The 20,447-nt window shown below is 42.6% G+C and overlaps 2 protein-coding genes, 1 long non-coding RNA gene and 3 other non-coding genes across 8 annotated transcripts; 5 read left to right on the top strand and 1 right to left on the bottom strand.

Moving 5' to 3' along the window:
• Positions 1–2,771: 2,771 nt before the first annotated feature.
• LOC135528014 (uncharacterized) lies at positions 2,772–4,754 on the bottom strand. The gene is made up of 2 exons (XR_010453497.1): positions 4,673–4,754; positions 2,772–4,527 (listed from the first exon to the last, which is right to left on the bottom strand). It is a non-coding gene; the product is annotated as an uncharacterized LOC135528014 (long non-coding RNA).
• A 5-nt stretch (positions 4,755–4,759) lies between these two features.
• On the top strand, positions 4,760–17,911 carry LOC135528013 (nascent polypeptide-associated complex subunit alpha-like). 3 transcript variants are annotated; one of them, XM_064956767.1, is made up of 9 exons: positions 4,760–4,847; positions 5,824–5,901; positions 9,598–10,458; positions 15,793–15,872; positions 16,234–16,311; positions 16,477–16,623; positions 16,843–16,971; positions 17,393–17,515; positions 17,795–17,911. In XM_064956767.1, the coding sequence occupies exons 2-9, from the start codon at positions 5,832–5,834 to the stop codon at positions 17,807–17,809; spliced, it is 1,503 nt and encodes a 500-aa protein (XP_064812839.1). In that variant the 5' UTR covers positions 4,760–4,847; positions 5,824–5,831; the 3' UTR covers positions 17,810–17,911. The 3 variants fall into 3 exon arrangements, with proteins under 3 accessions (XP_064812839.1, XP_064812840.1, XP_064812841.1); XM_064956769.1 differs by lacking the exon at positions 9,598–10,458 and adding an exon at positions 5,667–5,716 and having other exon boundaries at positions 4,809–4,847; XM_064956768.1 differs by lacking the exon at positions 9,598–10,458.
• LOC135528012 (calphotin-like) lies at positions 10,465–15,786 on the top strand. Its single transcript, XM_064956766.1, has one exon. It carries the CDS (start codon positions 11,867–11,869, stop codon positions 13,721–13,723), a length of 1,857 nt encoding a protein of 618 aa, XP_064812838.1. The 5' UTR covers positions 10,465–11,866; the 3' UTR covers positions 13,724–15,786.
• On the top strand, positions 16,037–16,110 carry LOC135528579 (small nucleolar RNA SNORD59). Its single transcript, XR_010453563.1, has one exon. It is a non-coding gene; the product is annotated as a small nucleolar RNA SNORD59 (small nucleolar RNA).
• On the top strand, positions 17,028–17,101 carry LOC135528578 (small nucleolar RNA SNORD59). The gene has a single exon (XR_010453562.1). It is a non-coding gene; the product is annotated as a small nucleolar RNA SNORD59 (small nucleolar RNA).
• LOC135528577 (small nucleolar RNA SNORD59) lies at positions 17,652–17,725 on the top strand. The gene has a single exon (XR_010453561.1). It is a non-coding gene; the product is annotated as a small nucleolar RNA SNORD59 (small nucleolar RNA).
• Positions 17,912–20,447: the final 2,536 nt, after the last annotated feature.

Below are 20,447 nucleotides of genomic sequence, written 5' to 3'. Positions count from 1 at the left end.
AAGACTTAGAGGACATGGAGCTAATGGTTTTAGCGACGAATATGAAGCGAGGGCCAGCCATCGAGCGCATACAGGTGGTGGATAGTATATGGGGCTTTGGTGACCAAACGGATGGCACTGTGATAGACTGCATCCAATTTGCTGAGTAGTGTTGGAGGCTATTTTGTAAAGGACATCGCCGAAGTCAAGGATCGGTAGGATAGTCAGTTTTACGAGGGTATGTTTGGCAGCATGAGTGAAGGATGCTTTGTTGCGAAATAGGAAGCCGATTCTAGATTTAATTTTGGATTGGAGGTGTTTAATGTGAGTCTGGAAGGAGAGTTTACAGTCTCACCAGACACCTAGTTATTTGTAGTTGTCCACATATTCTAAGTCAGAGCCGTCCAGAGTAGTGATGCTGGATGGGCGGGCAGGTGCGGGCAGCGATTGGTTGAAGAGCATGCATTTAGTTTTACTTCCATTTAAGAGCAGTTGGAGGCACCGGAAGGAGAGTTGTATGGTATAGTTAACACAGGTTAGTTAACACAGTGTCCAACGAAGGGCCTGAAGTATACAGAATGGTATCGTCTGCGTAGAGGTGGATCAGAGAATCACCAGCAGCAAAAGCGACATCATTGATGTATACAGAGGAAAGAGTCGGCCCGAGGATTGAACCCTGTGGCACACCCATAGAGACTGCCAGAGGTCCGGACAACAGGCCCTCCGATTTGACACACTGAACTCTGCCTGAGAAGTAGTTGGTGAACCAGGCGAGGCAGTCATTTGAGAAACCAAGGCTGTTTAGTCTGCTGATAAGCATGTGGTGACTGACAGAGTTGAAAGCCTTGGCCACGTCGATGAAGATGGCTGCACAGTATTGTCTCTTATCGGTGGCGGTTATGATATCGTTTAGGACCTTGAGCGTTGCTGACGTGCACCCATGACCAGCTCGTAAACCAGATTGCGTAGAGGAGAAGGAACGATGGGATTCAAAGTGTTCGGTGATCTGTTTGTTAAGTTGGCTTTTGAAGACCTTAGAAAGGCAGGGTAGGATAGATATAGGTCTGTAGCAGTTTGGGTCTAGAAAGTCTCCCTCTAGGAAGAGGGGGGTGACTGCGGCAGCTTTCGAATCTTTTGAGATCTCAGACGACACGAATGAGAGGTTGAACAGGCTAGTAATAGGGGTTGCAAAAATTTTGGCGGATAAATGTAGAAAAAAGGGTCCAGATTGTCTAGCCCGGCTGATTTGTAGGGGTCCAGATTTTGCTGTTCTTTCAGAACATCAGCTATCTGGATTTGGGTGAAGGAGAAATGGGGAGGCTTGGGCAAGTTGCTGTGGGGGGTGCAGGTCTGTTGACCAGGGTAGGGGTAGCCAGGTGGAAAGCATGGCCAGCCGTAGAAAAATGCTTTTTGAAATTCTCAATTATCGCGGATTTATCGGTGGTGACAGTGTTTCCTAGCCTCTGAAGTTGGGAGGAGGTGCTCTTATTCTCCATGGACTTTACAGTGTCCCAGAACGTTTTTGAGTTTGTGCTACAGGATGCAAATTTCTGTTTGAAAAAGCTAGTCTTTGCTTTCCTAACTGTGTATATTGGTTCCTAACTTCCCTGAAAAGTTGTATATCGGGGGGGCTATTCGATGCTAATGCAATACGCCACAGGATGTTTTTGTGCTGGTCAAGGGCAGTCAGGTCTGGAGTGAACCAAGGGCTATATCTGTTCCTGGTTCTACATTTTTTGAATGGGGCATGCTTATTTAAGATGGTGAGGAAAGCACTTTTAAAGAATAACCAGGCATCCTCTACTGACGAAATGAGGTCAATATTCTTCCAGGATATCTGGGCCAGATCGATTAGAAAGTGACGGCCCACTTGGAGTTTGCCAAATGGCACCTAAAGAACTCAGACCATGAGAAACAAGATTATCTGGTCTGACGAAACCAAGATTGAACTCTTTGGCCTGAATGCCAAGCGTCACGTCTGGATGAAACCTGGCACCACCCCTACGTGGAAGCATGTTAGTGGGGATGTTGTTTAGCGGCAGCGACTGAGCGACTAGTCCGGATTGAGGGAAAGATGAATGGAGCAAAGTACAGCGAAATCCTTGATGAAAACCTGCTCCAGATCGCGCAGGACCTCAGACTGGGGCAAAGGTTCACCTTCCAACAGGGCAACGACCCTAAGTACTCAGGCAAAATAAATCAGGAGTGGCTTTTGCGAGTATCTGGATGTCATTGAGTGGCCCAGTCAGAGTCCGGACTTGAACCTGAGGAATATCTCTGGAGAGACCTGAAAATTGCTGTGCAGTGACACTCCCCATCCAACCTGACAGCTTGAGAGGATCTGCAGAGCAGAATGGGAGACTCCCAAAATACAGGTGTGCCAAGCTTGTAGTGTCATACCTAAGGAGACTCGAGGCTGTAGTCGCTGCCAAAGGTGCTTCAACAAAGTACTGAGTAAAGGGACTAACTAGTTATGTAAATTTATGTTGTGTCTTTACTATCATTAACTGAAGACTTATAGTTTTTATCAAAGATTCTCTGTAATTAGTATTACGCGATTAGACTTATTAATCATGTAACTGTAATTACTAGGAAGTCGGGGCACCAAGGAAAAATATTCAGATTACAAAGTTATCATTTCCTAAAATAACTTTTCAGATATTTTATCTGATCAATTAGTCTTCGAATTAATGAATTATTTACTTTACCTCACGTTAGTCTCATTCCAAACATTGTAAATTGTTGGTTATCTGCACGAACCCAGTCTTCAATATGAGTCATCCATACATCAATTGTCTTAAATCATTTATTTATTACAAACTAAGTAATTCACAGAAATGCATAAACATACAGAAAATATGGTTACAAGAAATTATAGGAGAATGTGCCCAAGTGGGCTTAACCGGCAAAAGGGGAAGTGGGGGCTGACTAAGAAGTCACTACAGAGTGATAATTATAACAACTGAAATGCTAGTCCTTTGCACATGAACGCTCACTCATTCGGGAACAATTGCACTCAATATATATATTTACGCTCAGTGTGTCGTCTTGATCGCTGGTGAAGTTAGTTTCTTTTGTAGAATTGTCCGTCTCTCGCCCTCTCTCTCTCTGTCGTGGTTATAGTGTATAGTTCAGAGTGACATTCATTTGCTTCGTTATAGAGTGGATGTTTCAGAGGTTGTCGTGCTTCACGTTCAATGATACCGAATTCCTAGCTGCAGACTAGTAATTAATATCAAAGACTTGTTCATATTCTGTCGGTATCGATAGTCTAAGAGTTTAACCACGTGGTATGGTTAAAAGATTCAGCAATGGTCAACAACCTTTGTCTCCTCCTAATGGAGAAAAACATGGTCTGGTGATAATTTCTCAAAGTTGGGTTTTATTCGGAATGGCAGAAAAGGGCTGTCCCAGGACGCCTGACCCTAACTGGGCTCAGGGGCGGTCCTCTGATTTAGTTAACTCCAATCCCCTTTTTGAGTTTTTCTTCATTAAACAGTTCAAAATCATATTACACAATTTTACAAACAGTAACATTCTCACTCATTCATCTTATACAACATTTAGATGTAAACGTCATATCTGAGGCTATTATATAAACATCGTTATGGTAATATGGCCACACCGTCTCCAATGAGCTTCCCCAAGTTGTGACAAAGAGACCAGTTCGTAGCTGGATTCTTCACCGATCTTTTATACTTTCTCAAGAACATGAAATTTGTTCGTACCTCAAGTTCTGTGTGCTCCATGAAAATTTCCTCTGCCTCTTATACTATGTGGCCATGTGGCAGGGTCTTCTCAGGAATTTACGTAGGCCGTAACTCAGGTAGATGAGGTCCATGGTGATCTTATTGGCATTCCTGTAACACCAGGTGCGGTAGATGTCCTGGAGGGCAAGTAGTGTGCCCCCAGGTGATGCATTGGGTGGACCACACCACCCTCTGGATAGCCATGTGGTTGTGGACAGTGCAGTTGCTGTACCAGGTGGTGATACAGCCTGACCGGATGCTATCAATGGTGCATCTGTAAAAGTCTGTGAGGAACTTAGGGGCCAAGCCAAATTTCTTCAGCCTCCTGAGGTTGAACAGTCGCTGTTGGGCCTTCTTCACCACACTGTCTGTGTGTGTGGACCATTTCAGATTTCAGTGATGGGTACACTGAGGAATTTTAAGCTTTCACCTTCTCCACTGCGGCCCCGTCGATGTGGGTGGGGGCGTGCTCGCTTTGTCTGGTCTTTTTTGGTAAATAGGCCTATAACTGTTGTGTCATCTGCAAACTTGATGGCACAACACCTGTGGGTATCCTGTCAGACTGGGTCATGCACTTCCTGGCGGGCCGTCCCCAGGTGGTAAAAGTAGACAACAACACCTCCACTACGCTGATCCTCTAACACAAGGGCCCCACAAGGGTGCTTGCTCAGCCCCCTCCTCTACTCCCTGTTCACCCATAACTGCGTGGCCATCCTGATGTCACTGAAGTTGCTAATGATTTGTACTGCCGTGTTCATTTATCGGGTTAATGAGGCCCAGACAAAGAAGCTGACCAGTGCTGAAAGATTAAAACAGACACGATCAAGTCACACACAAAAACAACAGTGCCTGCCAGAATGTCAAATGTTAAAATGTCCCACCATATAATGTCAATTTTGCAGATTTCAAATATGACGGTTGAAAATGTAGAGCTGTAACTTCACCTGAAAAACCTCTGAAAGGATACGCCATAGATGTTATGGAAAAAAATAGTGTAAACACCACTTGGAAACACCGGAACAACCCGGAAGAAGAAGCTAGTGCAAAATGTGATAACACCGCGAGACAGAGGTCAGAATTTCTCTCTCACAACCATCTTGGATATAGAATCCTGACTCGGTGAGTGTCTCGCTAATCTAGTTTAATCTAACCGTTTATTGTCTTTGAAAATATTTTAAACAGGGTTCCGACAGTACATGATAAATGTGTCATACACTTTATGTGGATATTAATCTATATCATTGTATGTACACATTCACTTATGTAGTCGATCTCTGGTACAAAATGGGGGAACATGACTGCTCACATTCCCTATCTGGAACAGGCTAACTAGTTGATAACACAGGACGAATTTTAAATGTTACCAGTTGTGGTATGTTTATGAAGTGTTTAGTAAACGTTGTCCGTGTATGAACACGTAAAATTGTCGGCTTTTTGTGACCGTGCACAGCCAGCTAGCTAATGTTAGCTTCAAGTGAAGCTTGTTCGCCAGAAAGTGAGTTTAACGTTAGCTTGCTAACTTTTTTGTTTTCTTTGTAGTTTAAAATTTGATACGAGTGTTTATTATTGCTGATATGTTATATTAAACAGCGTTTACGTTCAGTGGTCATTTTGTATCATGATTTGCAGTTTGACATTAACTAGTTAACTAATCATTTTAAAGTGGCTTGTTTGTGTGCTAACTAGGGCTGTAGCTAACGCTAGCTATGTAGCAACACGTGAAACACGCACATCACTTGAGTTATAATTTAAAATGGCTAACGTTAGCTACTATCCATTAGCCAGTTACCCCTCGGTCAGTAAGTTGCATAACGTTGCATTTGACAGTATCAGTAGTAAAGTGATTAAAATGTTACACAAGTACAGTAGCTTGTACTTAGTATAAATGAGATCTAGCTGGGAATGATTGGATTCAACGTGTCTGTGTTCAAATATCAGTTCCTACTACAGTACACTGAAGCCATCAGCGCTCTACATTCGCCTAGTCGGTGAGCCATGTAAAAAACAATTATTAAGTTGGCTGTGTTTTATTCAATCCTCACTTGATTTAAATGTAAGTTACTCCTGGTGATCATTACTTGATTTCTCCTTTCAGACACAAGCATGCCTGGCGAAGCCACAGAGACGGTCCCAGTCACTGAGCAGGAGATGCAACAGCCGCAAGTTGAGACTGGTTCGTATTGCATTATTATATCACACATGCATGCTAAGATACTAAACTACAGGGCTGATGGGGTCCTGGAACTCAAACGCTGCAGTAGAAGTCATATTCCCCCAATGGGAGTGGAGTGGTGGCTTTTATTTCAGAGCACTATATTGGTTTAATTCCTTTTGGGAAAGGTAACACTCGTCAGTTGACACTGAAATAATCAAGCAGGTGACACTGCTGTTGAATGACACTAACATCTGTTGGTGACGTTGACTTGGAACTCTGGGTCGCCTGTTGAGTCCTGCTTTACACACATTCTCAGCATAAATGGGGAGGTGTGGTGTCGGGTTTATTTTAAGGGGATGGGTGGGCTGAGCAGCTGATGGATCATATAAACCATACCATGTCTCTATCTACTCGGTCTCTATCCACAACTTCCAGACTAGAAACCTTGTTTTTATACTGGGAAGTGAGTACCCTTCTAGAATTATGTTTGACATGGCCGGTCATTGCCTCACTTTGCATTAACGTGGGAATAACTGTGTTAACAATTTGGTTGTTGTGTCCTGAAATTCACTGCAGTCCAAATGGGTTATCCAGGACCCCTTATTTACTCAAACTCACTCACAACTGCCTGTTGAATGTTACTGCACTGACAACTGGGTTGTGAAACACTTCCCAATGCATGTGTATTTATGTAGTCGCCTTGTGCATGGAACATTTTAAAGGAACAGGAATTAATTACGTGGTCAAACTAATAGCAACCTTTGGTATAAAGGAGTGGCACTGACTCATAACGGTACAGTTGTAGGAATTACTTCTGGTTCTGGGAAATTCCAGTCCACATAAAATATAATTTTTTTATGGCAGCGTTATTTATTTTTTATTCACACTACATTCTCATTGACCATGTTAAGTGTCCATTGCTTACTGCTATTTTCTGTTGAAATTCCAGCTTTTACTTCGAATGGTAATGATAGTGCTATAGTATAGAGGTCGACCGATTATGATTTTTTTTCAACGACAATACCGATTATTGGAGGACCAAAAAAATATACTGATTAATCGGCCAATATATATATATATATATATATATATATATATATATATATATATATATATATATATATAAAACATTTTTTTTTTTTTTTTGTAATAATGACAATTACAACTAGACTGAATGAACACGTTTATTTGAACTTAATACATAAAATCGATTTAGTCTCAAATAAATCATGGAAAATGCTCAATTTGGTTTAAATAATGCAAAAACGCAGTTGGAGAAGAATGTTAAAGTGCAGTATGTGCCATTGTAAAAAAAAAAGCTCACGTTTTAAGTTCCTTGCTCAACATGAGAACGTATGAAAGCTAGTGGTTCCTTTTAACATGAGTCTTCAATATTCCCAGTTAATAAGTTTTAGGTTGTAGTTATTGGAATTATAGGACTATTTCTCTCTCTACCATTTGTATTTCCATATACCTTTGATTATTGGGTGTTCTTATAGGCACTATAGTATTTCCAGCCTAATCTCGGGAGTTGATAGGCTTGAAGTGATCAACAGCGCTGTGCTTCAAGCATTGCGAAGAGCTGCTGGCAAACGCAGGAAAGTGCTGTTTGAATGAATACTTACAAGCCTGCTGCTGCCTACCACCAATCAGTCAGACTGCACTATCATACTTAATTATAATATAATAAACACAGATGTGAGCTTTAGGTCAGTATGTTCAAATTTTGAAAAAAATGTTTATTCTTTCAGTGAATACGGAACTGTTCCGTATTTTATGGAACGAGTGGCAACCCTAAATATTGCTGTTACATTGCACAGCCTTCAATGTTATGTCATAATTGTGTAAAATTCTGACATGAATTACGGTCTTTGTGGGGAAGAAATATTCTTCACAGTTCGCAACGAGCAAGGTGGCTCAAACTGTTGCATATACTCTAAAAGAAGTGACCATTTCCCTAGTTAATATTGCCTGCTAACATGAATTTCTTAATTACATATGGAGGTTTACAAAAAAAATATACTTGTGTATGGATTTTAAGTAAGGCATTGATGTTTATGGTTAGGTGCATTGGTGCAATGATGGTGCTTTTTTCGCAAATGCGCTTTTATTAAATCATCACCCATTTGGCGAAGTTGAGGTAGGCTGTGATTCATTGATAAATTACCTGGCACCGCATTGATTATATGCAAAGCAGGACAAGCTAGTTAACTACACATGGTTGATATTACTAGTTTAACTAGTATGATTATGCTAAGATAAGTTTAATGCAAGCCAGCAACTTACCTTGGCTCCTTGCTGCACTCGATTAAATCGGCCAACCTCTACTATGGTAATGTACTGATGCCCTAACAAGTGCAGGCCTGTTATGGCATTGATTTGACTAAATGTTGATGTCAAAGGTACGCTGCTTCTGTGAAGTAGCTTATGGCTTTTTATTTTCAAGTCATTTGAGAAACATTTGGTTTTGACTAGAAAGGAGTTAGCATTGTGGTTGGTTTTCTTAAAGCATTTTCGTGTTGTAATAAACTAAATTCTGATTAGTGTGGCGAAGATGTCAATATGCTAGTGATTATAATTGGTGAAACTTTTATGGATTTCCTCACTACCAAGCCCTGTACTAGAAGCGTTATAAGCAGATGAAAGTCCATGTTTCCCTAAAGAGACTATGGGGTGGTGCTGATTAAGACCACAAATTGCATTTGAAGTCCATTGGTCATGTTGGCAGCCAAAGAAGATGCATATGCTAAACAAGTGAAGACAACCGATATTGATTGGAGAAGACATGGGTGTTCAGTACCACAGGTGCTTGTTTAATCAAGTTGCTGAGAAACTGCAGTGAAGGATTTATGGAGAGAGCCCACATCCTAGTGATAACTGTTTTTAGCTGAAGACCACACGCAAAGGCTTTAGGAATTTAGGACTGTTGGAAGAGCGGTATTTTATTTTTCGCATGGAAGTCGGTGTTTCAGAAAAGTGTTGAAAATCCTACTGGGGAATTGGTTTGTTGCATGAAATGGGTGGAAAAAAATAGCTTTTCAATTGTAGTTATTTGATGGTTTTTCAGGTAAGGTTATTAAATTGTCTCATTATATATATATAACAGAATAGGAACTTAGTAAATCGAGATTTACTAATTCAAAAGTTTTCTAGTATTCCAGTGTGCATGATTGTCTCTTGTCGCAAGACACTTCACTCTGAAATGTTGTAATTACGGTTTGTAGGTGTATTGAATGCTACTCGTGTCAGAGGGTTTCCTAACACTTTCGGTCTCAAGGTGTTTCCAAGTACGATCTTGTGCATTTGGGCACTGCATGATAACTGGGACATGGGCACAAGTTTGGTTTTGTTGGTATACACATTCACCCATTTTAGGTTCAGTTATAACACATGGAAAACTCATGTCTGCATCCTTGAACAACCTCACAAACACCTTGGTTCAACTGAATTGGTAGATGTAGATCACAAACCCATTGCTAAAAAATGTACTCTTATTCAATTGTTTCCTCTTAATATTTTGTCACATAATCATAACATTTTGGACCCTACCTTCCTCGTGTTTTAGTCTCTTGTATTGGGGAGTACTATTAGTGTAGCTAGATTTTTCTTAAACAAGGTGTTCAATCATTTTGATCATATGTTTTTAAAAAACACGCTATCGCTGTGACTATTCCCTGCTGCTCCTTCCGCTCCTCCTCCTTTCCTTCCTATCAGCTCCAGGGGTGTTGAGTTCCTCTGCTCCTGTTGGGATGTCTGTGCCCGACGTGACCAATGCCCCTTTGGAGAGTCCTGTGCCTCCAGAAGGCTCCACTTTTCTTCCAGAAATCAAATCCCATTCAGTGTCAGACATGGCTTCTGGAGAGGCAGCTAGTGGCCAACTTAATGGTGTAAAATCAACACCTGAAGCCACTGTGCAAACTGAAGTGCCTGGTGTCACAGAGGAAGCAGGGATCCAAGAATCTGTCTCACCAGTTGAGGCAGCTGCCGCAGAAGAAACGGCTCTTTCCAATGAACCTGATGCCTCAAATGAAGAACCAACTGTTAAAGACCTAGAAGCTGCTGCAGAAGAGCCGGTCACCCAAGCAACTGAAAATATAATCATTCAAGATTCAGCTGAAGTTACAGAGGCTACCGTGGCAGCTCGTCAAGAGACTGTGGCTGAGGAATCTATGGCTGAAGCTGAAGAACCCATTGAAGTGGTCAAAGAACCTGTGCCTGCTGCTGAAGAGCCCATTGATGATGCTGTTGACGCGCCAATCGTAGACACTATTGATGGGATGGCACGTGGAACTCCAGAAGTCACCCCTGAGCCTGCAGTTGAGACAATCGTTGAAGATGTGAAGACTGTGAGTTTGAAGCCAGCTCCTGAAGATGCAGTACCATGCACTGAAGTGGCCAGCTCGAACCTTGGGGCCAAAGAACCAAAATCTCTGCCTAATGATTTGACCATTGACACTGCCACACTAAACACAACTCTTGTTGAGAAAGAAGCATTTGCGGCCTTCTCTGAGGCCGACCAGCCAAAGGTGACGTCAAATCGTGCAGGCCCGACCATCTCAACCCGGCACCTGTCAGGTGGGTCATTTTGTGTGTAAAGTAAAAGCTGCTTTTACTTTCTTACAGCAGCTCCCCCCCCTTCCATATCTTTTGTTTCTTATATACTTATATACTTATATGCTAACTTTTGCACCCACTGGGCCTAGATTTGCCTTGTTAATGGTATGTTTTCCCCAATTTATCTTTTTGTATTTCAATATGCTTGATGAAAAGGGCTAATGTTGAGAGAATTAAGAACGTCAAGATTTTATTTTAAAGCTTGTTATCTCGAAGGCTCGCCATCGTCTGCGTCACTGTTTTAAACTCATTGTTTCACCTTGAAACAGGCCAGTCCATTTAAGCACTTCGTGTAAAGTTGACTTACAGCAACTTTTTCCTCTTGTTGTCAGATGTTGACTGTTCTGTTTCTGTTGCTCGATTTTCTCTCTCAGCGCTTATTGGTCTTTGTCCAGGAAGAATGCACCAAGCCAACTGTGTTCATGTGCTTTAACTGCAGTGTGTTTTCAACACTGATATTTGTTTCCAATGAAGGTGTTTGTATCCATTTGTGGGAGTTGGAGTTCCAGTTTAAGGCTTTTTGTTCATTGTGGTACACCATTTTAATCCTCAGTATCTTTTAATCATCCTCACATCTGCTGTTGATTGCTTAAAAAAAATGTTAGTATTAAACATAGCGAATTGGTTAAATGTTTCGATTAAATACTGATTTTATTTGTATCTATACTATAGTGATTCCCAAACCTATGGGGTTCGCTATGACGAAGGGGGGCATGAAAGAAAATGTTTGGGAGCACTGGTATAGCTTAACTTTGAAACTCTGTAAACCACAATTCATCATTCTACCAAGGGTTTAGGTCAAATGTTCTTAGTGTTATTTGTTCTGCATAGCATTGTTTATAACCTCTAAAGTGCCTTTGAATTTGACCAGTCACAAATTCATTTTGGTATAAATCGTGCCATACTTTGCAAATGCGTTTGCCACACTTTGTCTTTCCTCTGCACTGAGTGGGTCCTCAATTTGAATCTCTGGTTATGAAATTAGAGTACTGTTGTAGAAAATGTGACGTGTGTGTGTTTTGCCTGAATACTTGAAATTGAGTGTGCTGCCCTGCAACAAATCCTTCCATTTCGGAAAGAAGTTTGGTGTGCTGTGTATTTTCCTAACCCTGGATTTCTGAGGTAACATTGCCTCCTGTGTTCCGATCTTTTAACCCGCATGGTTCAGGCTTTGACATCCTTGTCTTCCAAATGTAAAAATATATATTTTTAAACACATTTGTTTCATTCAGCTGCACCCTCTGCCCCTGCAAGTCTGGCTACTTCCCAGAAACCTCAGACTGCTTCTGGCCCTGCCAAGCCCAAAGGCAAAGAGGCCAAGGGTGGCTCTGCCCCAAAGGCTGTCCCTGGCAGAAGAAAACGCTCTTCTATGTCTGCCTCCTCTGCTTCTCCTACCTCCTCCACACCCCATTCCCCCCTAGCTAACTCACCTGGGGCTTCTGGAACTCCCAGCCAGGGCAGTCGTGCCGCACCCAAGGTTGTGAAGGTTGGCAAACAAAGAAAGGCTAAAAAAGAGTATTTTAAGCCTGCTGCTGACCTGCCAGCCCCAGCAGAGGCTCTTGCCCCCACAGAGGCCAAACCTCTTCCCATGGAGCCTAAAGCTGCTCCTGCACCAGTAGTGGCCAAGCCAGTAACTGTTGCTCCAGAGCCTGCCTCTCCCAAACCTGTGGCGTCCCCTGTGTCCTTCAAAGTGACCTCAAAGCCTGCTGCACCAGCCCCTGTGTCATTTGCTGCCGCTATTGCCTCTAGCCCCCCTAGAGCTACCTCTGAAATGCCCATGGCCAAGCCAGAGTGTCTGCTCAAAGCTGAGGTGAAAGAGGTCAATGCAGCACCTGCCATGGAGGATGATGACCTTCCCCCTCTAATTCCACCAGAGGAGCCAGTAAATATGCCAGTCTTCTCACCCCCTACAGTAGTAGGGACTCCTAAGCCTGCCCCAGTTGCTTCTCCAGCTCCCCCTAAGCCAGCTCCTGTTGAGCCCGTTGTAGTGGCGTCAGCTCCTTTTAAGGCTGTTGTGGCTACACCAGCTCCCCTAAAGCCGCCTCCAGTTGTTGCTACAACATCTCCCTCTAAGCCAGTTCCAGTTAAGCCCATTGTTGCTACACCAACTCCCCTGAAGTCTGCTCCAATTGTAGCTGCTCCGGCTCCTGTTAAGCCCGTTGTGGCTACAATAGCGCCCCCTAAGCCAGTTCCAGTTAAGCCCATTGTTGCTACACCAGCTCCCCTGAAGTCTGCTCCAATTGTAGCTGCTCCGGCTCCTGTTAAGCCTGTTGTGGCTACAATAGCGCCCCCTAAGCCAGTTCCAGTTAAGCCCATTGTTGCTACACCAGCTACCCCTAAGCCTGCTCCAGTTGTAGCTGCACCAGCTCCCCCTAAGCCAGTTCCAGTTAAGCCCATTGTTGCTACACCAGCTACCCCTAAGCCTGCTCCAGTTGTAGCTGCACCAGCTCCCCCTAAGCCAGTTCCAGTTAAGCCCATTGTTGCTACACCAGCTACCCCTAAGCCTGCTCCAGTTGTAGCTGCACCAGCTCCCCCTAAGCCAGTTCCAGTTAAGCCCGTTGTGGCTACACCAGCTCCCCTTAAGCCTGCTCCAGTTGTAGCTGCACTAGCTTCCGTCAAGGCCTCTCCAGTTGTAGCTTCGCCAGCTCCCGTTGAGCCAGTTATAGCTGCACCAGCTTCCGTCAAGGCCTCTCCGGTTGTAGCTTCGCCAGCTCCCGTTGAGCCAGTTATAGCTGCACCAGCTTCCGTCAAGGCCTCTCCGGTTGTAGCTTCACCAGCTCCCGTTGAGCCAGTTATAGCTGCACCAGCTTCCGTCAAGACCGTTCCCGTTGTAGCTGCTCCAACTCCTATTGAGGCCTCTCCGGTTGTAGCTGCTACCATTGAGTCCATTGTACCAGCTTCCATCAAGGCAGCTCCCATTGTAGCTGGACCAGCTCCCCTTAAGCCTGCTTCCTATGCAGCCGTGGTAGCTGCACCAGCTCCCCTTAAGCCTGTTCCCATCGAGCCTGTTGTAGCTTCCCCAGCTCCCCCTAAGCCTGTTGAAGTAGCCGTTGCACCAGCACCTGTTTCAAACCCTGCCCCCACCCCTGCTAAACCCCCTACCAAACCGGAGCCTGTGATCAAGAATGACAAGGGTATTTCTCCTTATTTTGTCTGTCTGTGTCCCCTCTGTTTGCCCACCAGTGTTGATTTCTGTGGCCCGTTCAAGTCTCTCTTCCCTTTTTAAGGTTTAAGCTAAAGAAAGTAGAGATTGTAGTAGTCTGTATTAGCTTTTCCTCAAATGTAACCTCTGAACTGGCCTGTTTCAAAGATCACGTGTAGTTATTGGAGCTATTGATTGGAGAAATTGGGGCTCCCATTTGAGTGCCATTTGTATTATTTGGGGTACATTTTTACTGTGTACTTTCAAACAAGACATTCCAGTGGTTCAAATTGTGTAAATGCCCTGCTTTTATATACCGTTTTTTTCTGTGGGGGGTCTCAATTATAGTGAAATGGGGAGCCCTATTACAGTGCCTTCAAAATATTCATACCCCTGGACTTATTCCACATTTTGTTACAGCCTAACTTCAAAATGGATTTTAAAAATACACTTATGCACCCATCTACACACTAATGTCAAAGTGAAAACGTTATTTTTTTGCAAATCTATTATATTAAATGCAGATCTCATTTACATAAGTATTCACGAGTAAGCACCTTAGACCCACAGCTGTATCTGGGTAAGTCTAGAAGAGCTTTCCACACCTGTTTAACATTTTCCTATTTATTATTTTCAAATGTCTTCAAGCTCTGTGAAATTGGTTCTTGAGCATTGCTAGAAAGTAGATTTAAGGAAAAACTAACTCTGCCACTCGAACATTTGGCCTTGAGTTTTAGGTTATTTTCCTGCTGAAAGTTGAAATCTCCAAATGTCTGGTGGAATGCAGACTGAACCAGGTTTTCCTCTAGGATTTTGTCCGCTCCTTCTTTTTTTAAATCCTGAAACTCCACAGTCCTTAACGGTTACAAGCATACCCATAACATGATGTAGCCACCACTAGGCTTGAAAATATGGAGTGGTACTCATTAATGCGTTGTATTGTATTTACCCCAAGCATAACACTATTCCGGACAAAACATTCATTGTTTTTTGCGGTATTACTTTAGTGCCTTGTTGCAAACAGGATGTTTGTTTTGGAATATTTTTAAAATTCTGTACAGGCTTCCTTTTCAGTCTGTCAATTAGGTTAGTATTGTGGAGTAACTACAATATTGATCCATCCTCAGTTTTCTCCTGTAAGCCATTAAACTCAAACTGTTTGAAAGTCAACATTGGCCTCATGGTGAAATCCCTGGGTGGGTTCCTTCCTCTCTGGCAACTGCGTTAAAAAGAATGCCTGTATCTTTGTGGTAACTGGGTGTAATGATAATTATTAATGACTTCACCTTGCTCAACGGGATATTTAGTGTCTGCTTTTAAATTATACTTTTTTAGTTGCCCTTTTGCTAGGCATTGGAATACCTCCCTGGTTTTTGGGGTTGACAATGTATTTGAAATTCGCAACTCGACTGAGGGACCATACAATTGTATGTATGGGATACAGAGATGGGGTAGTCATTCGAAATTTGTTAAACACTATTGCACACAGTCCATGCAACTTATTATGTGGCTTGTTAAGCACGTTTTTACTCCTGAACTTATTTAGGCTTGCCATAACAAAATGCTTAACTATTTAAGATGTTTCAGACCTCCGTTTTGAAATGGAGGTTAAAATAAATTTAATCCTTTTTAAAATTCTGTCTAACAATGTTGGCAAGTCAAGGGGTGTGAATACTTTCTGAAGGAGCTCTATTTCTGTCAGCTTATAAAAGTACTTTTGAGGGGAATGGCAAGGGGGGTGGCAGTTCTATGTCATTGTGATACAGATTTGTCAAGTTGGGAGATTACTTTTCAAATCCATATGCAAAGGATGTGCAAGATTTTACTACTCTAGATACTTTCACATTTCTAAGCAGGTCTGTTCATTTCTACACTGACGTTTTTGTTAACCTCATCCACATATACCCATTTTTATTCTGTTTCACTGCCACAAATGTATAGTTTAGATTCACCTACCACCAACCAATATTGCGCTCATTCAACATCTCGATTTGTATTAGTCTCTGTTGTGCCTCGTAGACTTTGCTCTGTTAAATACATATGCAATTACAATTCTCTTACAAAGGCTACTGTAGAAGAACTGGTTTTCTGCAGCTCAGGCCAGTGCCAGTGACCATAAGAATAATGCTTGTTTCTCTGGGGGTGGCTTACAGGGTCTGGCACTGAATCAGACAGTGATGAGTCTGTACCAGATCTGGAGGAACACGACTCTGCACAGACACAGCAAGCGCAGGTAAGACCACCTGAGAGCGACCAAGTGCCCAGATAAGGCTATTCGGGCAGAGGTCTGGTAGGCCACAGAACAGATTAATTTAGCACGTTGCTTCTACAGTGTATGGGTGTGATATAGTAAACCATTATATTTCACTCCCGACATGATTAGAATAAATCCTGGACTCTTCAGTGATGATTGATTCAGTGACTTTCGTTCTTCTGATTCTACTGAAGCCATCCTTCCTGTTCTGAGAAGAGAAGGCCAAAGGGATATTTTAATGTGCTTTATTTTTACATATGGGTTGAATTTTTGATCTCGTTCTCTAAAAATCTACATTTTGCCTGTCATTAAAGGAGGATTTATATATTTTTCTCCACAGCTTGCAGCTGCTGCAGAAATAGATGAAGAACCCGTAAGCAAAGCCAAACAGAGCCGTAGTGAAAAGAAGGCACGAAAGGTAACTAATTTGAAACGATCTAGACTTGTTTTCATAAGGCATTCCAGTCTTAAGTACACATTGAATTATTTAAATTACTATGCCATCTATAACTGTCCATTGTTGGAGTTAGTGTTCATTTCCACTCAAATGGAGCATGGCCCATGTTTCTTTGCTTCTCTCCAGGCAATGTCAAAGCTGGGTCTCAGGCAGGTGACGGGGGTCACCAGGGTTACCATTCGCAAGTCTAAAAATATCCTTTTCGTTATCACCAAACCAGACGTCTACAAGAGCCCTGCATCAGACACGTACATTGTCTTCGGTGAGGCTAAGGTAAGATGGTTACCGTTTGAATTTTGTTTTCTGATCCCTTTTAAATGTCATGTTAGTGTTATTCCATCTCATCTAAACTGCTCTTTCAGAACCAGAATTACATTCTTAATGGTATCAGTCAAATGTGCAGTGTAATGTCCATTGAACCAAGGTGTTGGGGTTCTTTCCAAAGGTTACAGCGCTGATGTCACGGTCTGTTTCTCTCCCTTTGTGTCTCAGATCGAGGATCTTTCACAACAAGCCCAGCTTGCCGCGGCAGAGAAGTTCAAGGTACAGGGAGAGGCCGTGTCGAATGTCCAGGAAAACACACAGACTCCCACTGTACAAGAGGAGAGCGAAGAGGAAGAGGTGAGAGCCTTGAGAGGGGTGAAACGGTTAACATAGAATCATCAGCTGGTCATTTCTCTTCAGTGATGATTGATACAGTGACTTTCGTTCTTCTGAGTCTACTGAAGCCAACCTTTCTGTCCTGAGAAGAGCAATTGAAACTATGATGGGGCTTAGTTTTATACATGATCAGAAACCAGACCGCTGTAAACTATGATAGGTTTTAGTTTATACATTATCAGAAACCAGGTACGATACTTTTTGTCCATTTTTAGATGGTATAACTCTGTTTGCTTCCATTAATTAGCTTCTAGTTTGTAGTAGTCTCCCTTGTGTAATGGGGTTATTGTGGGTCCAATCCAAAAACCCCATTCCCCTTGATATCAGTGAATTGCAGTGTGAGTTAAACTGTCTGATACTAATGCTTTGTCTCGATGCATAGGTTGACGAGACCGGGGTTGAGGTGAAGGACATTGAACTTGTGATGTCACAAGCCAACGTGTCGCGAGCGAAGGCTGTGCGCGCCCTTAAAAACAACAACAATGATATTGTCAATGCTATTATGGTAAGTATATTTTACCACACAGTTCCCTTGTCACCAGACAGTATTATTCAGCACAGGGTCCCTTCAATTCAAATATTTGTAGATTTGAGTTGTGACCTGTCAGTTATCGTAGGATCTACTAGCTGGAGATCCTTTCTCTTCAGTGATGATTGATACAGTGACTTTCGTTCTTCTGAGTCTACTGAAGCCAACCTTTCTGTCCTGAGAAGAGATTGGCACTTAACTATGACAGGGCTTAGTTTGTACATGTATCAACACATTGTATTCTTATATTCACAGGAATTGACGATGTAGGCTGCTGGTCGAAGGGGTTCTGAAAGTTTGCTGGTTTAATCTACTATTGTTTGTACAATTTATACCCAAGATGGAAATAAAGTTGTGGCTTGGTAAATTGAACTAGGTTTCCCTCTGTATTAGTTTTGTGAAATTATGAATCGTACATCTCCAGGACTAGGATTGAAGAACACTTGACTCAAAGGGATTAGTCTTAACAGCGGTATGGAATACAGTTTAGTCCTCAGGGGTGTAAACTCTGCTCTGTTTTACTGAACTTTCAGAAGTCCCTCTGCTGAAATGGTATTGTAGGACTTTTCATTGCTGTGGTTAAATATTTTACAAAAAGTATTGCGTTTTAATGAGCTGATGCTGAGAATCTTGAGCCGTTTTGTTACTATGACTAATCTAAAGACTTTCTGTGTAAACCGCACCTCTGAGTAACTGATGAAACAAGGAAACTGGAAGGCACTTGGTCTCTGAAAGATTACTGACAGTAAAGGTATTTGATATCCTAGAAATACCTGCCTGATACCTGTGATAATACACCAGACACAACCCAGAGTGCTTCAAATGTTTTTTAACCACTGATGGTCTGTTTCCCCATTCTCCTAATGATAAAGGCAAGAAATTGAATAATCTTAGATCGGTGGTCAGGCCAGGTCGACCACGGATTGGGGTCAAACATGCTCCTATCTAGGGTTTCTACTAAAGGGGAGTAGTCTTCTGAACTTTAATTCCTGTGTCCTAACCAGTTCATGAGCAACTGGCGAATGCTTGAGATGCATCCAGCTGCAACCCTGCAGCAGCCTGTGATTAGCCTGTCAATAGACAATACTATCGACATCTACTGGCTGTGGTTAATCCCTACCGGGGGAGAGCGACTTCACCCTCTCATGGAAGCCTCGGATGTTCAAGGCCGACCGTGGCACTGCAGGCATTGACAGGAAACAGGATCCCCCATTCTAGACGGGTGGGTTGTTTAACAACAAATCAAATTTTATGAAATGCTTTGTAAACTGGTATACAGTCGTGGCCAAAAGTTGAGAATGACGCGTATACATTTCCACAAAGTTTACTGCTTCAGTGTCTACAGATATTTGTGTCGGATGTTACTATGGAATACTGAAGTATAATTACAAGCATTTCATAAGTGTCAGGCTTTTCAAATCCAATTTTATTTGTCACATACACATGGTTAGCAGATGTTAATGCAAGTGTAGCGAAATGTTTGTGCTTCTAGTTCCAACAATGCAGTAATAACCAACAAGTAATCGAACTAACAATTCCAAAACTACTGTCTTATACACAAGTGTAAGGGGATAAAGAATATGTACAAAGTGGCATAGTTAAAGTGGCTAGTGATACATGTATTACATAAAGATGCAGTAGATGGAGTTCAGTATATACGTATACATATAAGATGAATAATGTAGGGTATGTAAACATTATTGGGTAGCATTGTTTATGAAGTTGATGCAAAGAGTGAATATTTGCAGTGTTGACCCTTCTTTTTCAATTCCTCTGCAATCCACCCTGGCATGCTGTCAATTAACTTCTGGGCCACATCCTGACTGATGGCAGCCCATTCTTGCATAATCAATGCTTGGGGTTTGTCTACATGCCTCTTGAGGATTGACCACAAATTCTCAATGGGATTAAGATCTGGGGAGTTTCCTGGCCAAAGACTCAAAATATAGATTTTTTTTTGTTGTTCCCTGGGCCACTTAGTTATCACTTTTGCCTTATGGCAAGGTGCCCCATCATGCTGGGAAAGGCATTGTTCGTTGCCAAAATTCCTGGATGGTTGGGAGAAGTTGCTCTCGGAGGATGTGTTGGTACCACTATTCATGGCTGTGTTTTAGGCAAAATTGTGAGTGAGCCCACTCCCTTGGTTGAGAAGAAACCCCACACATGAATGCTCAGGGTGTTTTACTGTTGGAATGACACAGGACTGATGGTAGCGCTCACCTTGTCTTCTCCGGACAAGCTTTTTCCCGAATGCCCCAAACAATCGGGAAGGGGATTCATCAGAGAAAATGACTTTACCCCAGGCCTCAGCAGTCCAGTCCCTGTACCTTCTGCAGAATATCAAGCTGTCCCTGATGATTTTCCTGGAGAGAAGTGGCTTCTTTGCTGCCCTTGACACCAGGCCATCCTCCAAAAGTCTTCACCTCACTGTGTGTGCAGATGCACCTGCCTGCTGCCATTCCTGAGCAAGCTCTGTACTGGTGGTGCCCCGATCCTGCAGCTGAATCAACTTTAGGAGACGGTCCTGGCGCTTTCTAGACTTTCTTGGGCGCACTGAAGCCGCCTTCACAATTGAACCCCTCTTCTTGGAGTTCTTGAAATGGTTGATTTAGGTGCAATCTTACTGGCAGCAATATCCTTGCCAGTGAAGCCCTCTTGTGCAAAGCAATGATGACAGCACGTGTTTCTTTGCATGTAACCATGGTTGACAGAGCACCACCCTCCTTTTGAAGCTTCCATTCTGTTATTTGAACTCAATCAGCATGAGTGTTCTCCAGCCTTGTCCTCGTCAACACTCACACCTGTGTTAACAAGAGAATCACTGACATGTCAGGTGGTCCTTTAGTGACCCAGTGGAAATGTGTTTGGGGGATTCAGTTAATTTGCATGGCAAAGAGGGACTTAGCAA

The sequence above is a fragment of the Oncorhynchus masou genome, chromosome 33, assembly GCF_036934945.1.
Source record: "Oncorhynchus masou masou isolate Uvic2021 chromosome 33, UVic_Omas_1.1, whole genome shotgun sequence".
Lineage (NCBI taxonomy): Eukaryota > Metazoa > Chordata > Actinopteri > Salmoniformes > Salmonidae > Oncorhynchus > Oncorhynchus masou.
The sequence above is the reverse complement of the archived record's forward strand: the minus strand, read 5'-3'. Positions and strand labels throughout refer to the sequence as shown.